General features: G+C 37.1%; 1 protein-coding gene across 1 annotated transcript in view; it reads left to right on the top strand.

Annotated features, from left to right (window-relative positions):
* The window catches only part of GTF2A1L (general transcription factor IIA subunit 1 like), a 78,425-nt gene that overhangs the window by 17,358 nt on the left and 43,373 nt on the right, over positions 1-17,694 (top strand). The window contains exons 4-5 of the mRNA XM_067006916.1: positions 2,461-2,562; positions 2,766-2,889. Coding sequence (XP_066863017.1) covers positions 2,461-2,562; positions 2,766-2,889 — 226 coding nt within the window. The remainder of the gene's footprint in view (positions 1-2,460; positions 2,563-2,765; positions 2,890-17,694) is intronic.

Here is a 17,694-nt window from a genome sequence, read left to right as displayed (position 1 = left end):
ATTTGAGAAGGTGGTTAGAGATGGAATGCACCTTAAGCCTCCCAGTTTAGTGTGTTTAGAATTACTGAGTTCAGTTGTACTCTAATTGTAGTTCTTAATTTTAATGACCATTTTTGAGTCTAAGCTCTATTATTTACCCGAAATAACAGGTAATGTGATACTTTAGGTTACCCCACCACATATTTTTAGAGTTCTCCCCCACCCCTCCATTTCCCCATCCTTAAGCATCTTAATGTTTAAGTGTACAGTTGCAATTGATAAACCCAGACATTGCTTTGTTACCGTTAAAGAGTACATAAACCTCACATGAGAACTGACAGGCTCAATGGTCTTGTGAGACCCTCTATCAATCTTAAAAATTGATTTAAAGAAAAAAAGTCAAGAAATCACGTTTATTTTCAGTTCATTTCATCAGACGTCACAGTTGGTGAAACGCAATGTGCTTATCCAGATCTGTGTTGTTTTATGGGTTCCATCTATATATACAAAGGATAAAATGGTTCATTTCTGAAGACAAGTTATTATTTTAATGTGTATCCTTTTTCTGATAATGTGTTTTAATATATGTGAAATAATTATGCTTGAATATAAGCTTACCGTGTATACCATTTTATTTGATGGTGAAACTTCAAGGAGTGTGTGTGTGTGTTTTCTTTTAAATAGGGAAGAGGTTAAGATGGATTTCCTGGGCTATATACATAGTGGACTATACAGATAGTAATGAAGATAACAGGGAAAGAATATAAAGTCTAACTGTAGTCCTAGAAGAGAAAGTATATTCAATTCCTACTTTGCTTTTGAAAAATTGTGTTCTAATGGGTTGGTTATTTGTGATGGCTGCTGTTACATTCTGAGGGTAGATCGTAAAAGATGTTTTTATCCCTAGGAGTTTTTACCTCTAGCTTTAAGTGTGATCACACTAGCTGGGACTAACACTGAAACATTAATTAAGCACGGCTTTATCAGGGTAAACTGTTTTAGAAGAAGGAACTAATCTAGGGCACTTAATCTTATTGACTATGCTTGTGAATAACGTATTATTTAAACATTACTGATTGGCTTTTTCATAGGCTCACTCTGGGTCTTTAGAAGGAATAAGTTTAATACCTAACTACTCTTTGCATGAACAGGAGTACTTAGAATATTTACTGAGTAGTATGAAAAAGCAGTCCTAGAATGACAGAATTTTCAATTTGGCCTGATTAAGCAATTTGAAATAAGAGCAATTAAACTAAATTTCTGTTTTGTTATTTCTTATCAGTAGAACTTCCACTAGGTCAGTATTGTCAGTACACTTAGCATTGCCATTCTTTTTTTTGCATTTTTAAATTTTTAATTTAATTTAATTTAATTTTTAATTTTTTTGCGGTACGCGGGCCTCTCACTGCCGTGGCCTTTCCCGTTGCCGGCCACAGGCTCCGGGCACAGGCTCAGTGGCCATGGCTCACGGGCCCAGCCGCTCCGCGGCATGTGGGACCTTCCCGGACCGGGGCACGAACCCGTGTCCCCTGCATCGGCAGGTGGATTCTCCCAACCACTGTGCCACCAGGGAAGCCCAAATTTTATTTATTTTTATTTGATCTTTTGTGGCGGTGCCGCGTGGCTTGCGGGATCTTAGTTCCCACACCAGGGATTGAACCCAGGCAGTGAAAGCACTGAGTCCTAACCACTGGACTGTCAGGGAATTTCCCAGCATTGCCATTTTTGAACAAGGGTGGGAGTGGAGCACAGTTTACATAGATTTGAAGGACTGGGTTTATTTCACAGGGCTATTTTTCTATTGATATTGACCAGTTTTTAATCTGGTAAAGATCTGCTTTGAGGATGTTGCTTAGTCTCTGCAGTATGGAAGGGTAAGGTTTGTTTAAGTCCTCCTTAGTTTCTCTTAGGAAATCCTTTTTGGTGCAGTAGTAATTTTACTTGACCATGGTTCAGAATATCTTTTTGAACTCTGTGTATGTTGGAAGCAGGACAGACTTTGGTGACTCTATTGTAGATGCTCGCCCCACATTTATGGCTTGGAATTTATTTACATTTATGGAAGTAATATAGTAAACTCTGAAAAAGCTCTCTGGGTCCTTCTGAGAAAAAGGTAAATTGAAAACAAAAGATTCATTTCCACCTGTCTTAAATTAATTTCCTTTTTAAAAAGGAGTGTGGAGGTTAAATACTGACACAAAAGCCAAGGATCCTAAAAGTAACCATACATCTTGATGAGATTATTATCTCATATTTTCTTGTAGTATTGTGATTCAGCCTTATAGATAAGCCGAGACTATGGGTCTGAAGTTAACCAATTTATGGAAAGCTCAGACTGTATTGGGAATAGGATGCACAGAGTGAAAATCCTTATGGTGGCTTTTCTTCAAATATAAGATTAGAAAGTGTACACTGCATGTTTTTAAGGCTGGATACACTCAAACTTGAGAATGTAAAACTTTAACAATTGCTTTTATGTAGCCTAAACTCTACAGATCTGTAATTGAAGATGTAATTGAAGGAGTGCGGGATCTATTTGCTGAAGAAGGTATAGAGGAACAAGTCTTAAAAGACTTGAAGCAGGTTTGTAGACAGTAGAAGTTTCTCTCTTTTGTTTTTTCAGCTTAAAAAAATGGATAAATTAAATTCAAACCCCTTAATTATAGTTTAATACTTACCCATTTATTGTGCCTTCAGCTGACAATTTAATTTAAAAGTAAAAAATATAGGAGTAAATATCCTAAGTTTTTTTTTTTTTAGAGCAAACATTTTGTTTTTCTCTGCAGCTCTGGGAAACAAAGGTTTTGCAGTCTAAAGCAACAGAAGACTTCTTCAGAAATGGTGTCCATTCGCCTCTGTTCACCCTTCAGTTGCCACACAGCTTGCACCAAACATTGCAATCATCAACAGGTTGGATATAGTTAGTAAATTAGTACTATATGCAGAACAAATTCTCATTTGGTGGTGGTTTGGAATTAGGGTAATGTTCTTAAGGGGAGAGGGCTTGGACTTCAAAATCATTGCTATTAAAAGAACACAGGATAAGTCATCACTGCCATGTAATTATTGACAAAAAAATTAGGTTATTTAAACTATTTTTAAAACTATTATAGTCCACAAAGGTGACAAAGCCTTACTTCATAGGAACAAATTATATAGTTTGTGGGCTATTGGAAATACCCTTTGTTTATCTCAAAGGATTTGATTGGCTCTAGTAAAGGAGTAATCCAGCCACTTGGTGAAGAAGCAGAGGGAAAGATGGGTGCTTGCAAGCTTGTGCATTCTTTCTCTTTCTCTTGCTATCTGTATGTATTGTAAATCTGTCATTGAAATGGAAGCAAAATGGAGTATCAACAGGAATATGGAGGTTATTCAGGCTACTTCACAGTTTTGGATATAAAATGATGGGTAGAAATGGACCATATGCATATTGTCTTTAATCTTGGACTTAAATCTAGACCTCTGCTTTTAAGGGAAATATTATGTCTATCAATTTAAACTGAAAAAGACTAACTGCTAAAAGATAAAACAATACTATTATATCTTTCTAGCCTTTATTTCTTTTTTTCTCCTCTGATTCTTATAATCCTTATGCTATCCTGATGTGTGTGTGTGTGTGTGTGTGTGTGTGTGTGTGTATACATCTACATGTTGATGCACAGAGACGCAGGCACACACCAACAGACATATCCAGACTCAGGGAGACACACCCAGATACAGATGTGCACAGACACAGATAGACACACACAAGTAGGTTTTATTGGATTTAGCCGAAATTCAATAGATGAATGTCTGCAAGAGGTAAGGGTAGATTTTGGATTAGATTGTCAGTAAAAACTAGATTGTTCATGGCATACTTGGGAAAATTCACATGAAAATCTTGTGGATCAAGGTGAGGGGAAAATATCGATAGTAAGGAGGCTAGTACCTCCTCTATTACAAAATGAGAGAATTTAAGTGTGACAGCAATTATAACGTATAAAAATGAAATTAACAATGTGTTGAGTTACCAAACACAACTTTTATCTAATGCTGTGCTTAAAATGTGTAACATTGCTCTTTAAGAGTTAGCCATGGCTGTTTTAATTATTAAGTTGACACATTGAATTACATCAATTGTTCGGTTTTTGGCTATGCCTTCTTTTTTTTTTTTGCGGTACGTGGGCCTCTCACTGTTGTGGCCTTTCCCGCCACGGAGCACAGGCTCCGGACACGCAGGCTCAGTGGCCATGGCTCACGGGCCCAGCCGCTCCGCGGCATGTGGGATCTTCCCAGACCAGGGCACAAACCCGTGTCCCCTGCATCGGCAGGCGGACTCAACCACTGCGCCACCAGGGAAGCCCCTATGCCTTCATTTTTAACTTCACTGTTTTATTAGAGCATCCCTTTTATTTCTCTATTTAAATAATATTCTTTTAATTTTTTCTTCATTAAAGAACTTTAAAGATTTTTTCCTTAGGAGTGGCTTGGAGGGTGGTGAATGTGGAGTAGTAAAATACTTGATTGTCTTTTATGAAAAGCATGGTTCTTAAGAAAAGACTAGCTGGAACACTTCTCAGGTTCTTTGTCATTCAAAAGTGTAATACTTGATTTTGCCTCAAGATGGTAATATTACCAGTGATTTAAATTACAAAATAGTCTTGCAACTAATATATCTAGCTGACTTTCACTCAGCACTTCTTTCTTTCTAATTCTGTCTTAGAGGTTAGAATAATAGAAATAAGTACATTTAAACAAGACAGTTTTTCTTCTTCTTTTCTACATCATTCATAATGAAGTGAAGAGGAAGCACATGTATCCTGTAAAACTGCATTATAGGCCTTTTTCCTATCCCTCTTCATTTCTAGGTACTCTGCAATAAGATTCTTGAAGTATAAACAGCCTCATAAAATTGAAGTACTTTTTAATTATATCACCTCGTTGTATGCTTCTAAAAGCCTGATTAAGATAGCCTAAACATACTCTACAACCTTTTTATCTCTTGATAACAAGTTCAAATTACATCTACAATGGAATAAGTCCTTTGCCTTTGTCTTTTCCACTGTTAAAATTTGTTTGCCCTTTTGTATTTTCTTTGACTCTATTATCCATTTGTTTAATAATTTGCTGTATATTCAGTTGTCAACTTTTTTTTTTTTTTGGTCTCAGGACCCCTTTACACTTAAAAATTCAGAACCTCAAAGTGCTTCCTTTTATGTGGGTTGCTAGTATCTATTTACCATATTAGAAATTAAAGCTGAGAACTTTTAAAAATGTTGACTTATTAATTTAAAAAATGATTGTATGTTAATATATATTTGTTAAAAATAACTCTTTTCCAGAACAAAAAAATATTTAATGAGAAGACTGGTATTGTTTTACTTTTCTGCAATTCTTGTTAATGTCTGGCTTAATACAAGACAGCTGGATTCTCATATCTATTTCTAAATTTAATCTGTTGTGATATGTAGTTTTGGCAGGAGAAAATCTAATCTTCCACAGATAGATAATTGGAAAAGGAAGAGTGTTTTAATAGCTTTTTCAGGTAATTTGGTACTATGCTAAAACTCAACGCGTGGTAGTTTCTGAGAGGTTAGCTGCAAAGTGGAATCTGAAACCTATCAGTGGACTTTTTGTGATGTTAAAGTTCACTGGTATATCTTGCATTTTGAATGACTGTCTAACCCCTATGTAATTTTGTAACATACGTTGGTGACATGGAAAATATTGGGTCACTGAGTTATACGTTTGACACATTGTTCATTGTACAGGATAAAAAGTCATATTAATATCTCCACGTATCTCACAGAAAAGTGTTCAAGTATTGGAAAGCGATGAAGCTCACTGTAGTGGATATAGTTTTCAAAATTCTGGTTTTTGCTTGAAAGCTTGAATTTTATCATTGCCAAACAAATACTGTCAGTTTGTTTTCCTTGAGGTGACGGGCACACTTAGTTCATTTTCAAAAAATTGCCAAATATCCAAGTCTGATGAACCATAGTTTCTGTCAGTTTTTCTTTCAGGTAAAATGGTGTTTCTTGAAAAAAGAAATTAGGTCAGCTCCCAACTTAAACAATAGCACCATTGGATTTCCTCATACTTCCTTGTACTCCTGTATGCTACAGAAATGCTTTATATGTTCTTCCTATTTCCTCACTCAGAATATTAAAAGCAAGTGTACTTGAGGGTTGAAATTTAGTAAAAATAATTCTGTATGGTTTCATTAAGGAATTTCTTAAGTGAAACAGTTTTGTTGTTGCTGGTTTTATTTGTTTATTTTTAAACTGTGAGTAAATAGCAATGGAGAATAAATACAGGGACCACTAGTAAGGTTTGGTGCTTACAGGCTTAATTCATGTGACGATGCCTTCAGTTTTATTTATCATGGCTTTGTGCTATCAGTGCAAATGTCAGCACCACCACCTGCCTTAAAATATTTAGTGAGAAATGAAAAAGGCATATATTGCTTTGATATTATAAAAATAGTTTTGACCTTATGAATACCCTGAAAGTATCTTAGGGACCCCCAGGGGTTTGTACACTAAACTTGGAGAACTGTTGTTCTATTCTTATATTCTATTATATATAATTTATAATCCACTTTAAAAAAAAATACTTAATGTTTTAGAACGTCTTTAGGTTCACAGCAAATTTGAGAGAGGGTACAGAGATTTCCCATCTACTCCTTGCTCCCACTCATGCATAGCCTCTCCAGTTATCAACATACCCCACCAGAGTGGTACATTTGTTACAGTTGATGAACCTGCATTGACACATCGTAAACACCCAAAGTCCATAGTTTACATTGTCACTTTTGGTGTTGTACATTCTGTGGGGTTGGGCAAGTTTATAATGACTTGAATCCATTGTAATAGTTTCATACAGAGTATTTCCGTTGCCCAAAATATCTTCGGTGCTCCTCTGCATCCAGTTTCCCTCACACCAATCCCTGGCAACCACTGATCTTTTTACTGTCTCCATAGTTTTACCTTTTCTAGAATGTCATGTAATTGGAACACAATAGTATACAGCCTTTTCAGATTGGCTTCTTTCAGTTAGTAATATGACTTTTAAAAAAATTTATTTATTTATTTATTTATATTTGGCTGCATTGGGTCTTCGTTGCTGCACCCGGGTTTTCTCTAGTTGCGGTGAGCGGGGACTACTCTTTGTTGCGGTGCACGGGCTTCTAATTGTGGTGGCTTCTCCCGCTTCAGAGCACAGGCTCTCAGCACACAGGCTTCAGCAGTTGTGGCATGTGGGCTCAGCAATTGTGGCTTGTGGGCTCCAGAGCGCAGACTCAGTAGTTGTGGCACACAGACCCAGTTGCTACGTGGCATGTGGGATCCTCCCGGACCATGGCTTGAACTTGTGTCCCCTGCATTGGTAGGTGGATTCTTAACCATTGCACTACCAGGGAAGTCCAGTACTATGACTTTAAGGTTCTTCCATATCTTTTCATGGCTTGATAGCTCCTTTCTTTTCAGCAATGAATAATATTCCATTGTCCAGAGGTACCACAGTTTATATATCCATTCACCTATTGAAGGATGACATCTTGGTTGCTGCCAGGTTTTGGCAATTATGAATAAAAGTGCTGTAAACATTTGTGTGCAGGTTTTTGTGAAGAAATAAGTTTTCAACTCCTTTGGGCAAATACCAAGAAGTGTGATTGCTGGATCATATGGTAAGAGTATGTTTAGCTTGGTAAGAAACTGTCAAACTGTCTTCCAGAGTGGCCGAACCATTTTACATTCCCCAGCAATGAATGAGAGTTTGTTGCTCGGCATACTTGCCAGCATATTGCTGTTATCAGTGTTCTGGATTTTGTCCATTCCAGTAGGGGTGTAGTGGTATCTCGTTGCTTTAATTTACATTTCCCCAATGACATATGATATGGAGCATCTTTTATATTTTTCATATGCTTATTTGCCATTTATATATCTTCTTTGGTGAAGTGTCTCTTTAGGTCTTTGGCCCATTTTTAATTTTATTTTATTTTCTTTTTGCAGTACGCGGGCCTCTCACTGTTCTGGCCTCTCCCGTTGCGGAGCACAGGCTCGGGATGTGCAGGCTCAGTGGCCATGGCTCACGAGCCCAGCCGCTCTGCGGCACGTAGGATCCTCCTGGACCGGGGCACGAACCCGCGTCCCCTGCATCGGCAGGCGGACTCTCAACCACTGCGTCACTAGGGAAGCCCCGTGGCCCATTTTTAGATTGGTTTGTTTGTTTGTTTTCTTATTGTTAAGTTTTGAGAGTTCTTTGTGTATTTTTTTTTTCTTTTTTAGTAAATTTGCCCTTTTTTTTTTTTTTTTTTTTACTATTTTTAAAAACATCTTTATTGGAGTATAATTGCTTTACAATAGTGTGTTAGTCTCTGCTGTAGAACAAAGTGAATCAGCTATACCTACACATATATCCTCATATACCCTCCCTCTTGAATGTCCCTCCCACCCTCCCTATCCCACCCTTCTAGGTGGACACAAAGCACCTAGTTGATCCCCCTGTGCTATGCAGCTGCTTCCCACTAGCTATCTGTTTTACATTTGGTACTGTATATATGTCCATGCCACTCTCTTACTTTGTCCCAGCTTACCCTTCCCCCTCCTCGTGTCCTCAAGTCCATTCTCTATGTCTGCGTCTTTATTCCTGTCCTGCCCCTAGGTTCTTCAGAACCATTTTTTTCTTTAGATTCCATATATATGTGTTAGCATACGGTATTTTTTTTTCTCTTTCTGACTTCCTTCACTTCACTCTGTATGACAGACTCTGTGTCCATCCACCTCACTACAAATAACTGTTTCATTTCTTTTGATGGCTGTGTAATATTCCATTGTATATATGTACCACATCTTCTTTGTCCATTCATCTGTCAGTGGACACATAGGTTGCTCCCATGTGCTGGATATTGTAAATAGTGCTGCAGTGAACATTGTGATACATGCTTCTTTTTGAATTAAGGTTTTCTCAGGGTATATGCCCAGTAGTGGGATTGCTGGGTCATATGGTAGTTCTATTTTTAGGTTTTAAGGAACCTCCATACTGTTCTCCATAGTGGCTGTAGCAATTTACATTTCCACCAACAGTGCAAGAGGGTTCCCTTTTCTCCACACCTTCTCCAGCATTTCTTGCTTGTAGATTTTTTGATAATGGCCATTCGGACCAGTGTGAGGTGATACCTCATTGTAGTTTTGATTTGTATTTCTCTAATGATTAGTGATGTTGAGCATCCTTTCATGTATTTGTTGGCAGTCTGTATGTCTTTGTTGGAGAAATGTCAATTTAGGTCTTCTGCCCATTTTTGGACTGGGTTGTTTTTGATATTGAGCTGCATGAGCTGCTTGTATATTTTGGAGATTAATCCTTTGTCAGTTGCTTTGTTTGCAAATATTTTCTCCCATTCTGAGGGTTGTCTTTTTATCTTTTTTATGGTTTCCTTAGTTGTGCAAAAGCTTTTAAGTTTCATTAGGTCCCATTTGTTTATTTTTGTTTTTATTTCCATTTCTCTAGGAGGTGGGTCAAAAAGGATCTTGCTGTGATTTATGTCATAGGGTGTTCTGCCTATGTTTTCCTTTAAGAGTTTTGTAGTGTCTGGCCATACATTTAGGTTTTTAATCCATTTTGAGTTTATTTTTGTGTATGGTATTAGGAAGTGTTCTAATTTCATTCTTTTACATGTAGCTGTCCAGTTTTCCCAGCACCACTTACTGAAGAGGCTTTCTTTTCTCCATTGTATATTCTTGCCTCCTTTATCAAAGATAAGGTGACCTTACGTGGGTGGGTTTATCTCTGGGCTTTCTATCCTGTTCCATTGATCTATATTTCTGTTTTTGTGCCAGTACCATACTGTCTTGATTACTGTAACTTTGTAGTATAGTCTGAAGCCAGGGAGCCTGATTCCTCCAACACCATTTTTCTTTCTCATGATTGCTTTGGCCATTCGGGGTCTTTTGTGTTTCCATACAAATTGTAAAATTTTTGGTTCTAGTTCTGTAAAAAATGCCATTGGTAATTTGATAGGGATTGCATTGAATCTGTAGATTGCTTTGAGTAGTATAGTCATTTTCACAATGTTGATTCTTCCAATTCAGGAGCATGGTATATCTCTCCATCTGCTTGTGTCATCTTTAATTTCTTGAATCAGTGTCTTATAGTTTTCTGCATACAGGTCTTTTGTCTTCTTAGGTAGGTTTATTCCTAGGTATTTTACTCTTTTTGTTGCAATGGTAAATGGGAGTGTTTCCTTAATTTCTCTTTCAGATTTTTCATCATTAGGGTATAGGAATGCAAGAGATTTCTGTGCATTAATTTTGTATCCTGCTACTTTATGAAATTCGTTGATTAGCTCTAGTAGTTTTCCCGTAGCATCTTTAGGATTCTCGATGTATAGGATCATGTCATCTGCAAACAGTGACTGTTTAACTTCTTCTTTTCTATTTGGATTCCTTTTATTTCTTTTTCTTCTATGATTGCTGTGGCTGAAACTTCCAAAACTATGTTGAATGATAGTGGTGAGAGTGGGCAACCTTGTCTTGTTCCTTATCTTAGTGGAAATGGTTTCAGTTTTTCACCATTGAGAACGATGTTGACTACGGGTTTGTCATATTTGGCCTTTATTATGTTGAGGTAAGTTTCTTCTATACCTACTTTCTGGAGAGGTTTTATCATAAATCAGTGTTGAAATTTGTAAAAAGCTTTTTCTGCATCTGTTGAGATGATCATGTGGGTTTTCTCCTTTAATTTGTTAATAGGGTGTATCACATTGATTGATTTGTGTATATTGAAGAATCCTTGCATTCCTGGGATAAACCCCACTTAATCATGGTGTATGATCCATTTTAAGTGCTGTTGGATACTGTTTGCTAGTATTTTGTTGAGGATTTTTGCATCTATGTTCATCAGTGATATTGGCCTGTAGTTTTCTCTGTGACAGCTTTTTCTGGTTTTGGTGTCAGGGTGATGGTGGCCTCGTAGAATGAGTTTGGGAGTGTTCCTCCCTCTGCTATATTTTGGAAGAGTTTGAAGAGGATAGGTGTTATCTCCTCTCCAAATGTTTGATAGAATTCGCCTGGGAAGCCATCTGGTCCTGGGCTTTTGTTTGTTGGAAGATTTTTAATCACAGTTTCAATTTCAGTGCTTGTGATTTGTCTGTTTGTATTTTTTATTTCTTCCTGGTTCTGTCTTGGAAGGTTGTGCTTTTCTAAGAACTTGTCCATTTCTTCCACGTTGTCCATTTTATTGGCATACAGTTGCTTGTAGTAATCTCTCATGATCCTTTATATTTCTGCAGTGTCTGTTGTAACTTCCTCTTGTTCATTTCTGATTTTATTGATTTGAGTCCTCTTCCTCTTTTTCTTGATGAGAGTGGCTAATGGTTTATCTATTTTGTTTATGCTCTCAAAGAACCAGCTTTTAGTTTTATTGATGTTTGCTATTGTTTCCTTCATTTCTTTTTCATTTATTTTCTGATCTGATCTTTATGATTTCTTTCCTTCTGCTAATTTTGGGTTTTTTTTTGGTTCCTCTTTCTCTGACTACTTTAGGTGTAAGGTTAGGTTGTTTATTTGAGATTTTTGTTATTTCTTGAGGTAAGAATATATTGCTGTAAACTTCCCTCTTAGAACTGGTTTTGCAGCATCCCATAGGCTTTGGGTCATCGTGTTTTCATTGTCATTTTTTTCTAGATATTTTTTGATTTCCTCTTTGATTTCTTCAGTTATCTCTTGGTTATTTTGTAGTGTATTGTTTAGCCTCCATGTGTTTGTATTTTTTACAGATTTTTTCCTGTAATTGATATCTAGTCTCATAGTATTGTGGTTGGAAAAGTTACTTGATATGATTTTAGTTTTTTAAAATTTACCAAGGCTTGATTGAGGATCCAAGATGTGATCTGTCCTGGAGAATGTTCCGTGAGCACTTGAGAAGAAAGTGTATTCTGTTGTTTTTGGATGGATTGTCCTATAATTATCAATTAAGTCCATCTTGTGTAATGTATCATTTAAAGCTTGTGTTTCCTTATTTATTTTCATTTTGGTTGATCTGTCCATTGGTGAAAGTGGGGTGTTAAAGTCCCCTACTATGATTGTGTTACTGTTGATTTCCCGCTTTATGTCTGTTAGCATTTGTCTTATGTATTGAGGTGCTCCTATGGTGGGTGCATAAATATTTACAATTGTTATATCTTCTTTTTGGATCTATCCCTTGATCATTATGTAATGTCCTTCTTTGTCTCTTGTAATAGTCTTTATTTTAAAGTCAGTTTTGTCTGATATGAGAATTGCTACTCCAGCTTTCTTTTGATTTCCATTTGCATGGACTATCTTTTTCCATCCCCTCACTTTCAGTCTGTATGTGTCCCTAGGTCTGAAGTGGGTCTCTTGTAGACAGCATAAATACGGGTCTTGTTTTTGAATCCATTCAGCCAGTCTATGTCTTTTGGTTGGAACATTTAATCCATTTACATTTAAGGTAGTTATCAATATGTATGTTCCTATGACCATTTTCTTAATTGTTTTGGGTTTGTTATTGTAGATTTTTTCTGTCTCTTGCGTTTTCTGCCTAGAGAAGTTCCTTTGGCATTTGCTGTAAAGCTGGCTTGGTGGTGCTGAACTCTCTTAGCTTTTGCTTGTCTGTAAAGGTTTTAATTTCTCCATTGAATCTGAATGAGATCCTTGCTGGGTAGAGTAATCTTGGTTGTAGGTTTTCCCCTTTCATCACTTTAAGTATGTCCTGCCACACTCTTCTGGCTTGCAGTGATTCTGCTGAAAGATCAGCTGTTAACCTTATGGGGATTCCCTTGTATATCATTTGTTGTTTTTCCCTTGCTGCTTTTAATATTTTTTCTTTGTATTTAACTTTTGATAGTTTGATTAATATGTGTCTTGGCATGTTTCTCCTTGGATTTATCCTGCTTGGGACTCTCTGTGCTTCCTGGAATTGATTGACTATTTCCTTTCCCATATTCAGGGAGTTTTCATCTATATTCTCTTGATATATTTTCTCAGTCCCTTTCTTTTTCTCTTCTTCTCTTGGGACCCCTATAATTTAAATGTTGATGTGTTTAATGTTGTCCCAGAGGTCTCTGAGACTGTCCTCAATTCTTTTCATTCTTTTTTCTTTATTCTGCTCTGAAGTAGTTATTTCATGTTTCATATGAAAGATGTATTTTGCTGAGATCAAATGAGATCGGGCGTGTTCAGGATGGTAGGGCCATAGACTGTAGATGTATTTTTGATGTTTTTGTGGGGAGGAAAGTGATCTCCATGTCTTACTCCTCCACCACCTTGAATGTTCTCTGTCTCTTTGTGTATTTTGGATGACAGTCCCTTATCAGATATGTCTTTTGAAAATATTTTCTCCCAAACGGTGGCTTGTCTCCTATTCTCGTGACATTGTCTTTTGCAAAGCAGTTTTTAATTTTAATGAAGTTCAGCTTATCAGTTATGTCTTTCATGGATTGTTCCTTCAGTGTTGTATCAAAAAAGTCATTGCTATACTCAAGTCATCTAGATTTTCTCATATGTTATTTTCCAGGAGTTTTATAGTTTGTCATTTTACATTTACTTCGGTGATCCATTTTTAGTTAACTTTTGTGAAGCGTGTAAGGTCTGTATCTATGTTCTTTTTTTTTTTTTTTTTTTTTTTTTTTTTGCATTAGATGTTCAGTTGGCACTATTTGTTGAAAAGACTATCTTTGTTCCATCGTATTGCTTATGCTCCTTTGTCAAAGATCAATTGATTATATTTATGGGGACCTATTTCTGGGCTGTCTGTTCTGTTCCACTGATCTATTTGTCTGTTTTTTTTGCCATCTATTTGTCTACACTGTCTTGATTACTGTAGCTTTACAGTAAGTCTTGAAGTTGGGTAGTGTTAGTAGTTCATCATTTTCTCCTTGAATATCATATTGGCTATTCTGGGTCTTTTGCTTATAATCCACTTTTGAGAGAGAAATGGGGTTCTGTTAATAATAACCTCAGGATTTCCCTGGTGGTGCAGTGGTTAAGAATCCGTCTGCCAGTGCATGGGACATGGGTTTGATCCCTGGTCTGGGAAGATCCCATGTGCCGTGGAGCAACTAAGCCCGTGCGCCACAAGTACTGAGCCTGCACTCTAGAGCCCACATGCCACAACTACCAAAGCCCATGTGACTAGAGCCGGAGCTCCACAACAAGAGAAGCCCTCACACTGCAATGAAGAGTAGCCCCTGCTTGCTGCAACTAGAGGAAGCCCGTGCACAACAATGAAGACCCAATGCAGTCATAAATTAATAAATAAATAAATAATAAGGAGAGGACTTCCCTGGTGGCACAGTGGTTGAGAATCCGCCTGCCGATGCAGGGGACACGGGTTCGTGCCCCAGTTTGGGAAGATCCCACATGCCATGGAGCGGCTGGGCCCGTGAGCCATGGCCGCTGAGCCTCCTTGTCCGGAGGACCAAAAAAAAAAAAAAAATAATAATAATAATAAGGAGAATAACCTCAGAATAACAGGTGTAAACTTGGACTATCCTGAGCACACTGGGACATGTAGTCACTTTGTCTATAATTGCCTTATTTCTAGGGCAATTCAAATCATCTTCTGCTATTTGGTCTTCATGTCACATAGTCTTTTTGATGAAACCATCAGTCATTGTGGGAGGAAGACAGGGAAGAGCCAGGAACATTGAGAGGTTTGTTAGCTTTCTTCTTTGAGCATTAAAACTCCTAAACTTCAGGTACAAACTGTATGTCCTGTTGTTCTTGAACTTGGATCTATTAAAAATTTCAGCTATGTTGTTGTTTCTTGAGGTGATTTAAGTTAGAATATTCAGTTTGGTCATCAGGAGACAGCCATATACCAAAGAGTAGTCACAAAAAAAGAAATTTACCAGTTTTTGCATCTCTTGAATAATGTGACTTGGATATTAAAATTTGGTATGGTTCAAAGTGGGACCAAAAATTGTTAAATGATTAACTGCCTTAATGTATCAAAGACTTTTTTGGTGTGTAGGGAAAAATACACTTATAAATGTGAATGTTGTTGTACTATATTATCTTTTTGCAGAACTCCTTAAATTATATTTGTCGGGGCTTCCCTGGTGGTGCAGTGGTTGAGAGTCCACCTGCCGATGCAGGGGACATGGGTTCGTGCCCTGGTCTGGGAAGATCCCACATGCCACGGAGCGGCTGGGCCCATGAGCCGTGGCCGCTGAGCCTGCGCGTCCGGAGCCTGTGCTCTGCAACGGGAGAGGCCACAACAGTGAGAGGCCTGTGTACCGCAAAAAAAAAAAAAAAAATTATATTTGTCGGATTAAATTCTTCCTTTATTCTAAAGCTTATTGTTTGTGAAATTTACTATTTGTAGAATATATACATGACCAAAATTCTGACATTTTAAGTAAAAACATGTATTCAGTTAAAACTTAATTGGTTATTGACACTATCTTGAGTGTTTTAAAAAGTGTGTTTCATGCACATATAATGGTGTACATAATTAGTGAATGTATATGAATGATGAATATAACTTGTGAATTTAGTATCAAAATTAAGTAGAGGGCTCCCCTGGTGGCGCAGTGGTTGAGAGCCTGCCTGCCGATGCAGGGGACACGGGTTCGTGCCCCAGTCTGGGAGGATCCCACATGCTGCGGAGCGGCTGGGCCCGTGAGTCATGGCCACTGAGCCTGTGCATCCGGAGCCTGTGCTCCGCAACGGGAGAGGCCACAACAGTGAGAGGCCCGCGTACCGCAAAAAAAAAAAAAAAAAAAAAAAAAAATTAAGTAGAAGCTACATGAAACTTCAAAATTTTGTTAGTTCAATCTTTTTATGGCTCTAAAGAAACTCTTAAAACTCTCTTTTAGCTCTGTTTGATTTGTATGAGTAGAGAGAATTATCCTTTGGGATTTATTGCAGAGTATTTAACAGGGGAGAATTGTTGCTGTTTTTCCTCAAGAAATTCATTTAATTGCTTCAGACAGTATGTTAACAGATTTTTGTTTCCTCTCAGGCTATGGCTTATGCTATACCAGCCTAAGCTTTTCTCACTTCAGCTAATTAAGACTAATACCATTGTGTTCCTGCCACTCCAGTTCTAATTTAGCCTTTCCAAAAAGAATGCCTGTTAAGAAGCAAAGCTATAGATGACAGAGGATAAAAATAGTTTTGTACTTCATTAACCATCAATCTTTGTAGCTTCACTTCTGTTGTCTTAATGTGAGAAGAATGGTTAGTTAAAAAAAATTTGCTCTTCTGAGCTGTTTGTTGTATATGATGGAAGCATTCTACTGTCAGAAATGGATCTTTAGGACAGTTTTTCTTAATACAGTATGTGAAAAAATACCATAAAAAACAGTACATTCAGTATATACGTGCTGCATAAACATGCTAAAAAGTTTTTGTTTTTATTAAAGAAAAGGCAAAATGGTCTTCTAACAGTCAGGTTCAAGTAGGTAAAATGAACCTTGAGGTAAGGTTTAAGGTTACATTGGTCAACTGAGATCCTTCTAGTAACTATTTATTCTTTAGACTTATTTAAAAAAAATTTATTGGAGTATAGTTGATTTAAAATACTGTGTTATTTTTAGCTGTACAGCAAAGTGAATCAGTTATACATATACATCTATCCACTCTTTTTTTAGATTCTTTTCCCATATAGGTCGTTACAGAGTATTGAGAAGAATTCTGTGTGCTATGTAGTAGGTCCCTATTAGTTACCTATTTTATATATAGTAGTGTGTATATGTCAATCCCAATCTCCCAATTTATCCCTCCCCCTTTCCCCACCTGGTAACCATAAGTTTATTTTGTACATCTGTGACTCTGTTTCTGTTTTGTAAATAAGTTCATTTGTACCATTTTTTTTGGATTCCACATATAAGTGATATCGTATGATGTTTGTATTTCTCTGTTTGACTTACTTTACTCAGTATGGCAATCTCTAGGTTCATCCATGTTGCTGCAAATGACATTATTTTGTTCTTTTTATGGCTGAGTAGTATTAAGACTTATGTTTAAATGATTACGTTTACAACCATTTGGCCAACCTTTTATTTTTTAAAATTCTTTATTTAAAAAATTGTTTAAATTTAACTTTATTTTTTTTATACAGCAGGTTCTTATTAGTCATCAATTTTATAAACAACAGTGTACACATGTCAATCCCAATCACCCAATTCAGCACACCACCATCCCCATCCCCCCATGTCTTTCCCCCCTTGGTGTCCATACCTTTGTTCTCTACATCTGTGTCTCAACTTTTGTCCTGCATACTGGTTCATCTGTACCATTTTTCTAGGTTCCACATACATGCGTTAATATACGATATTTGTTTTTCTCTTTCTGACTTACTTCAGTCTGTATGACAGTCTCTAGATCCATCCATTTCTCAACAAATGACCCAATTTTGTTCCTTTTTATGGCTGAGTAATATTCCATTGTATATATGTACCACATCATCTTTATCCATTCGTCTGTAGATGAGCATTTAGGTTGCTTCCATGACCTGGTTATTGTAAATAGTGCTGCAGTGAACATTGGGGTGCATGTGTCTTTTTGAAGTATGGTTTTCTCTGGGTATATGCCCAGTAGGGGGATTGCTGGATCATATGGTAATTCTATTTTTAGTTTTTTAAGGAACCTCCATACTGTTCTCCATAGTGGCTGTATCAATTTACATTCCCACCAACAGTGCAAGAGGGTTCCCTTTTCTCCACACCCTCTCCAGCATTTGTTGTTTGTAGGTTTTCTGATGATGCCCATT

Source organism: Kogia breviceps, chromosome 11 (assembly GCF_026419965.1).
Source record: "Kogia breviceps isolate mKogBre1 chromosome 11, mKogBre1 haplotype 1, whole genome shotgun sequence".
NCBI classification, from domain to species: Eukaryota; Metazoa; Chordata; class Mammalia; order Artiodactyla; family Physeteridae; genus Kogia; species Kogia breviceps.
This window is presented reverse-complemented; position numbering and strand designations above follow the sequence as displayed.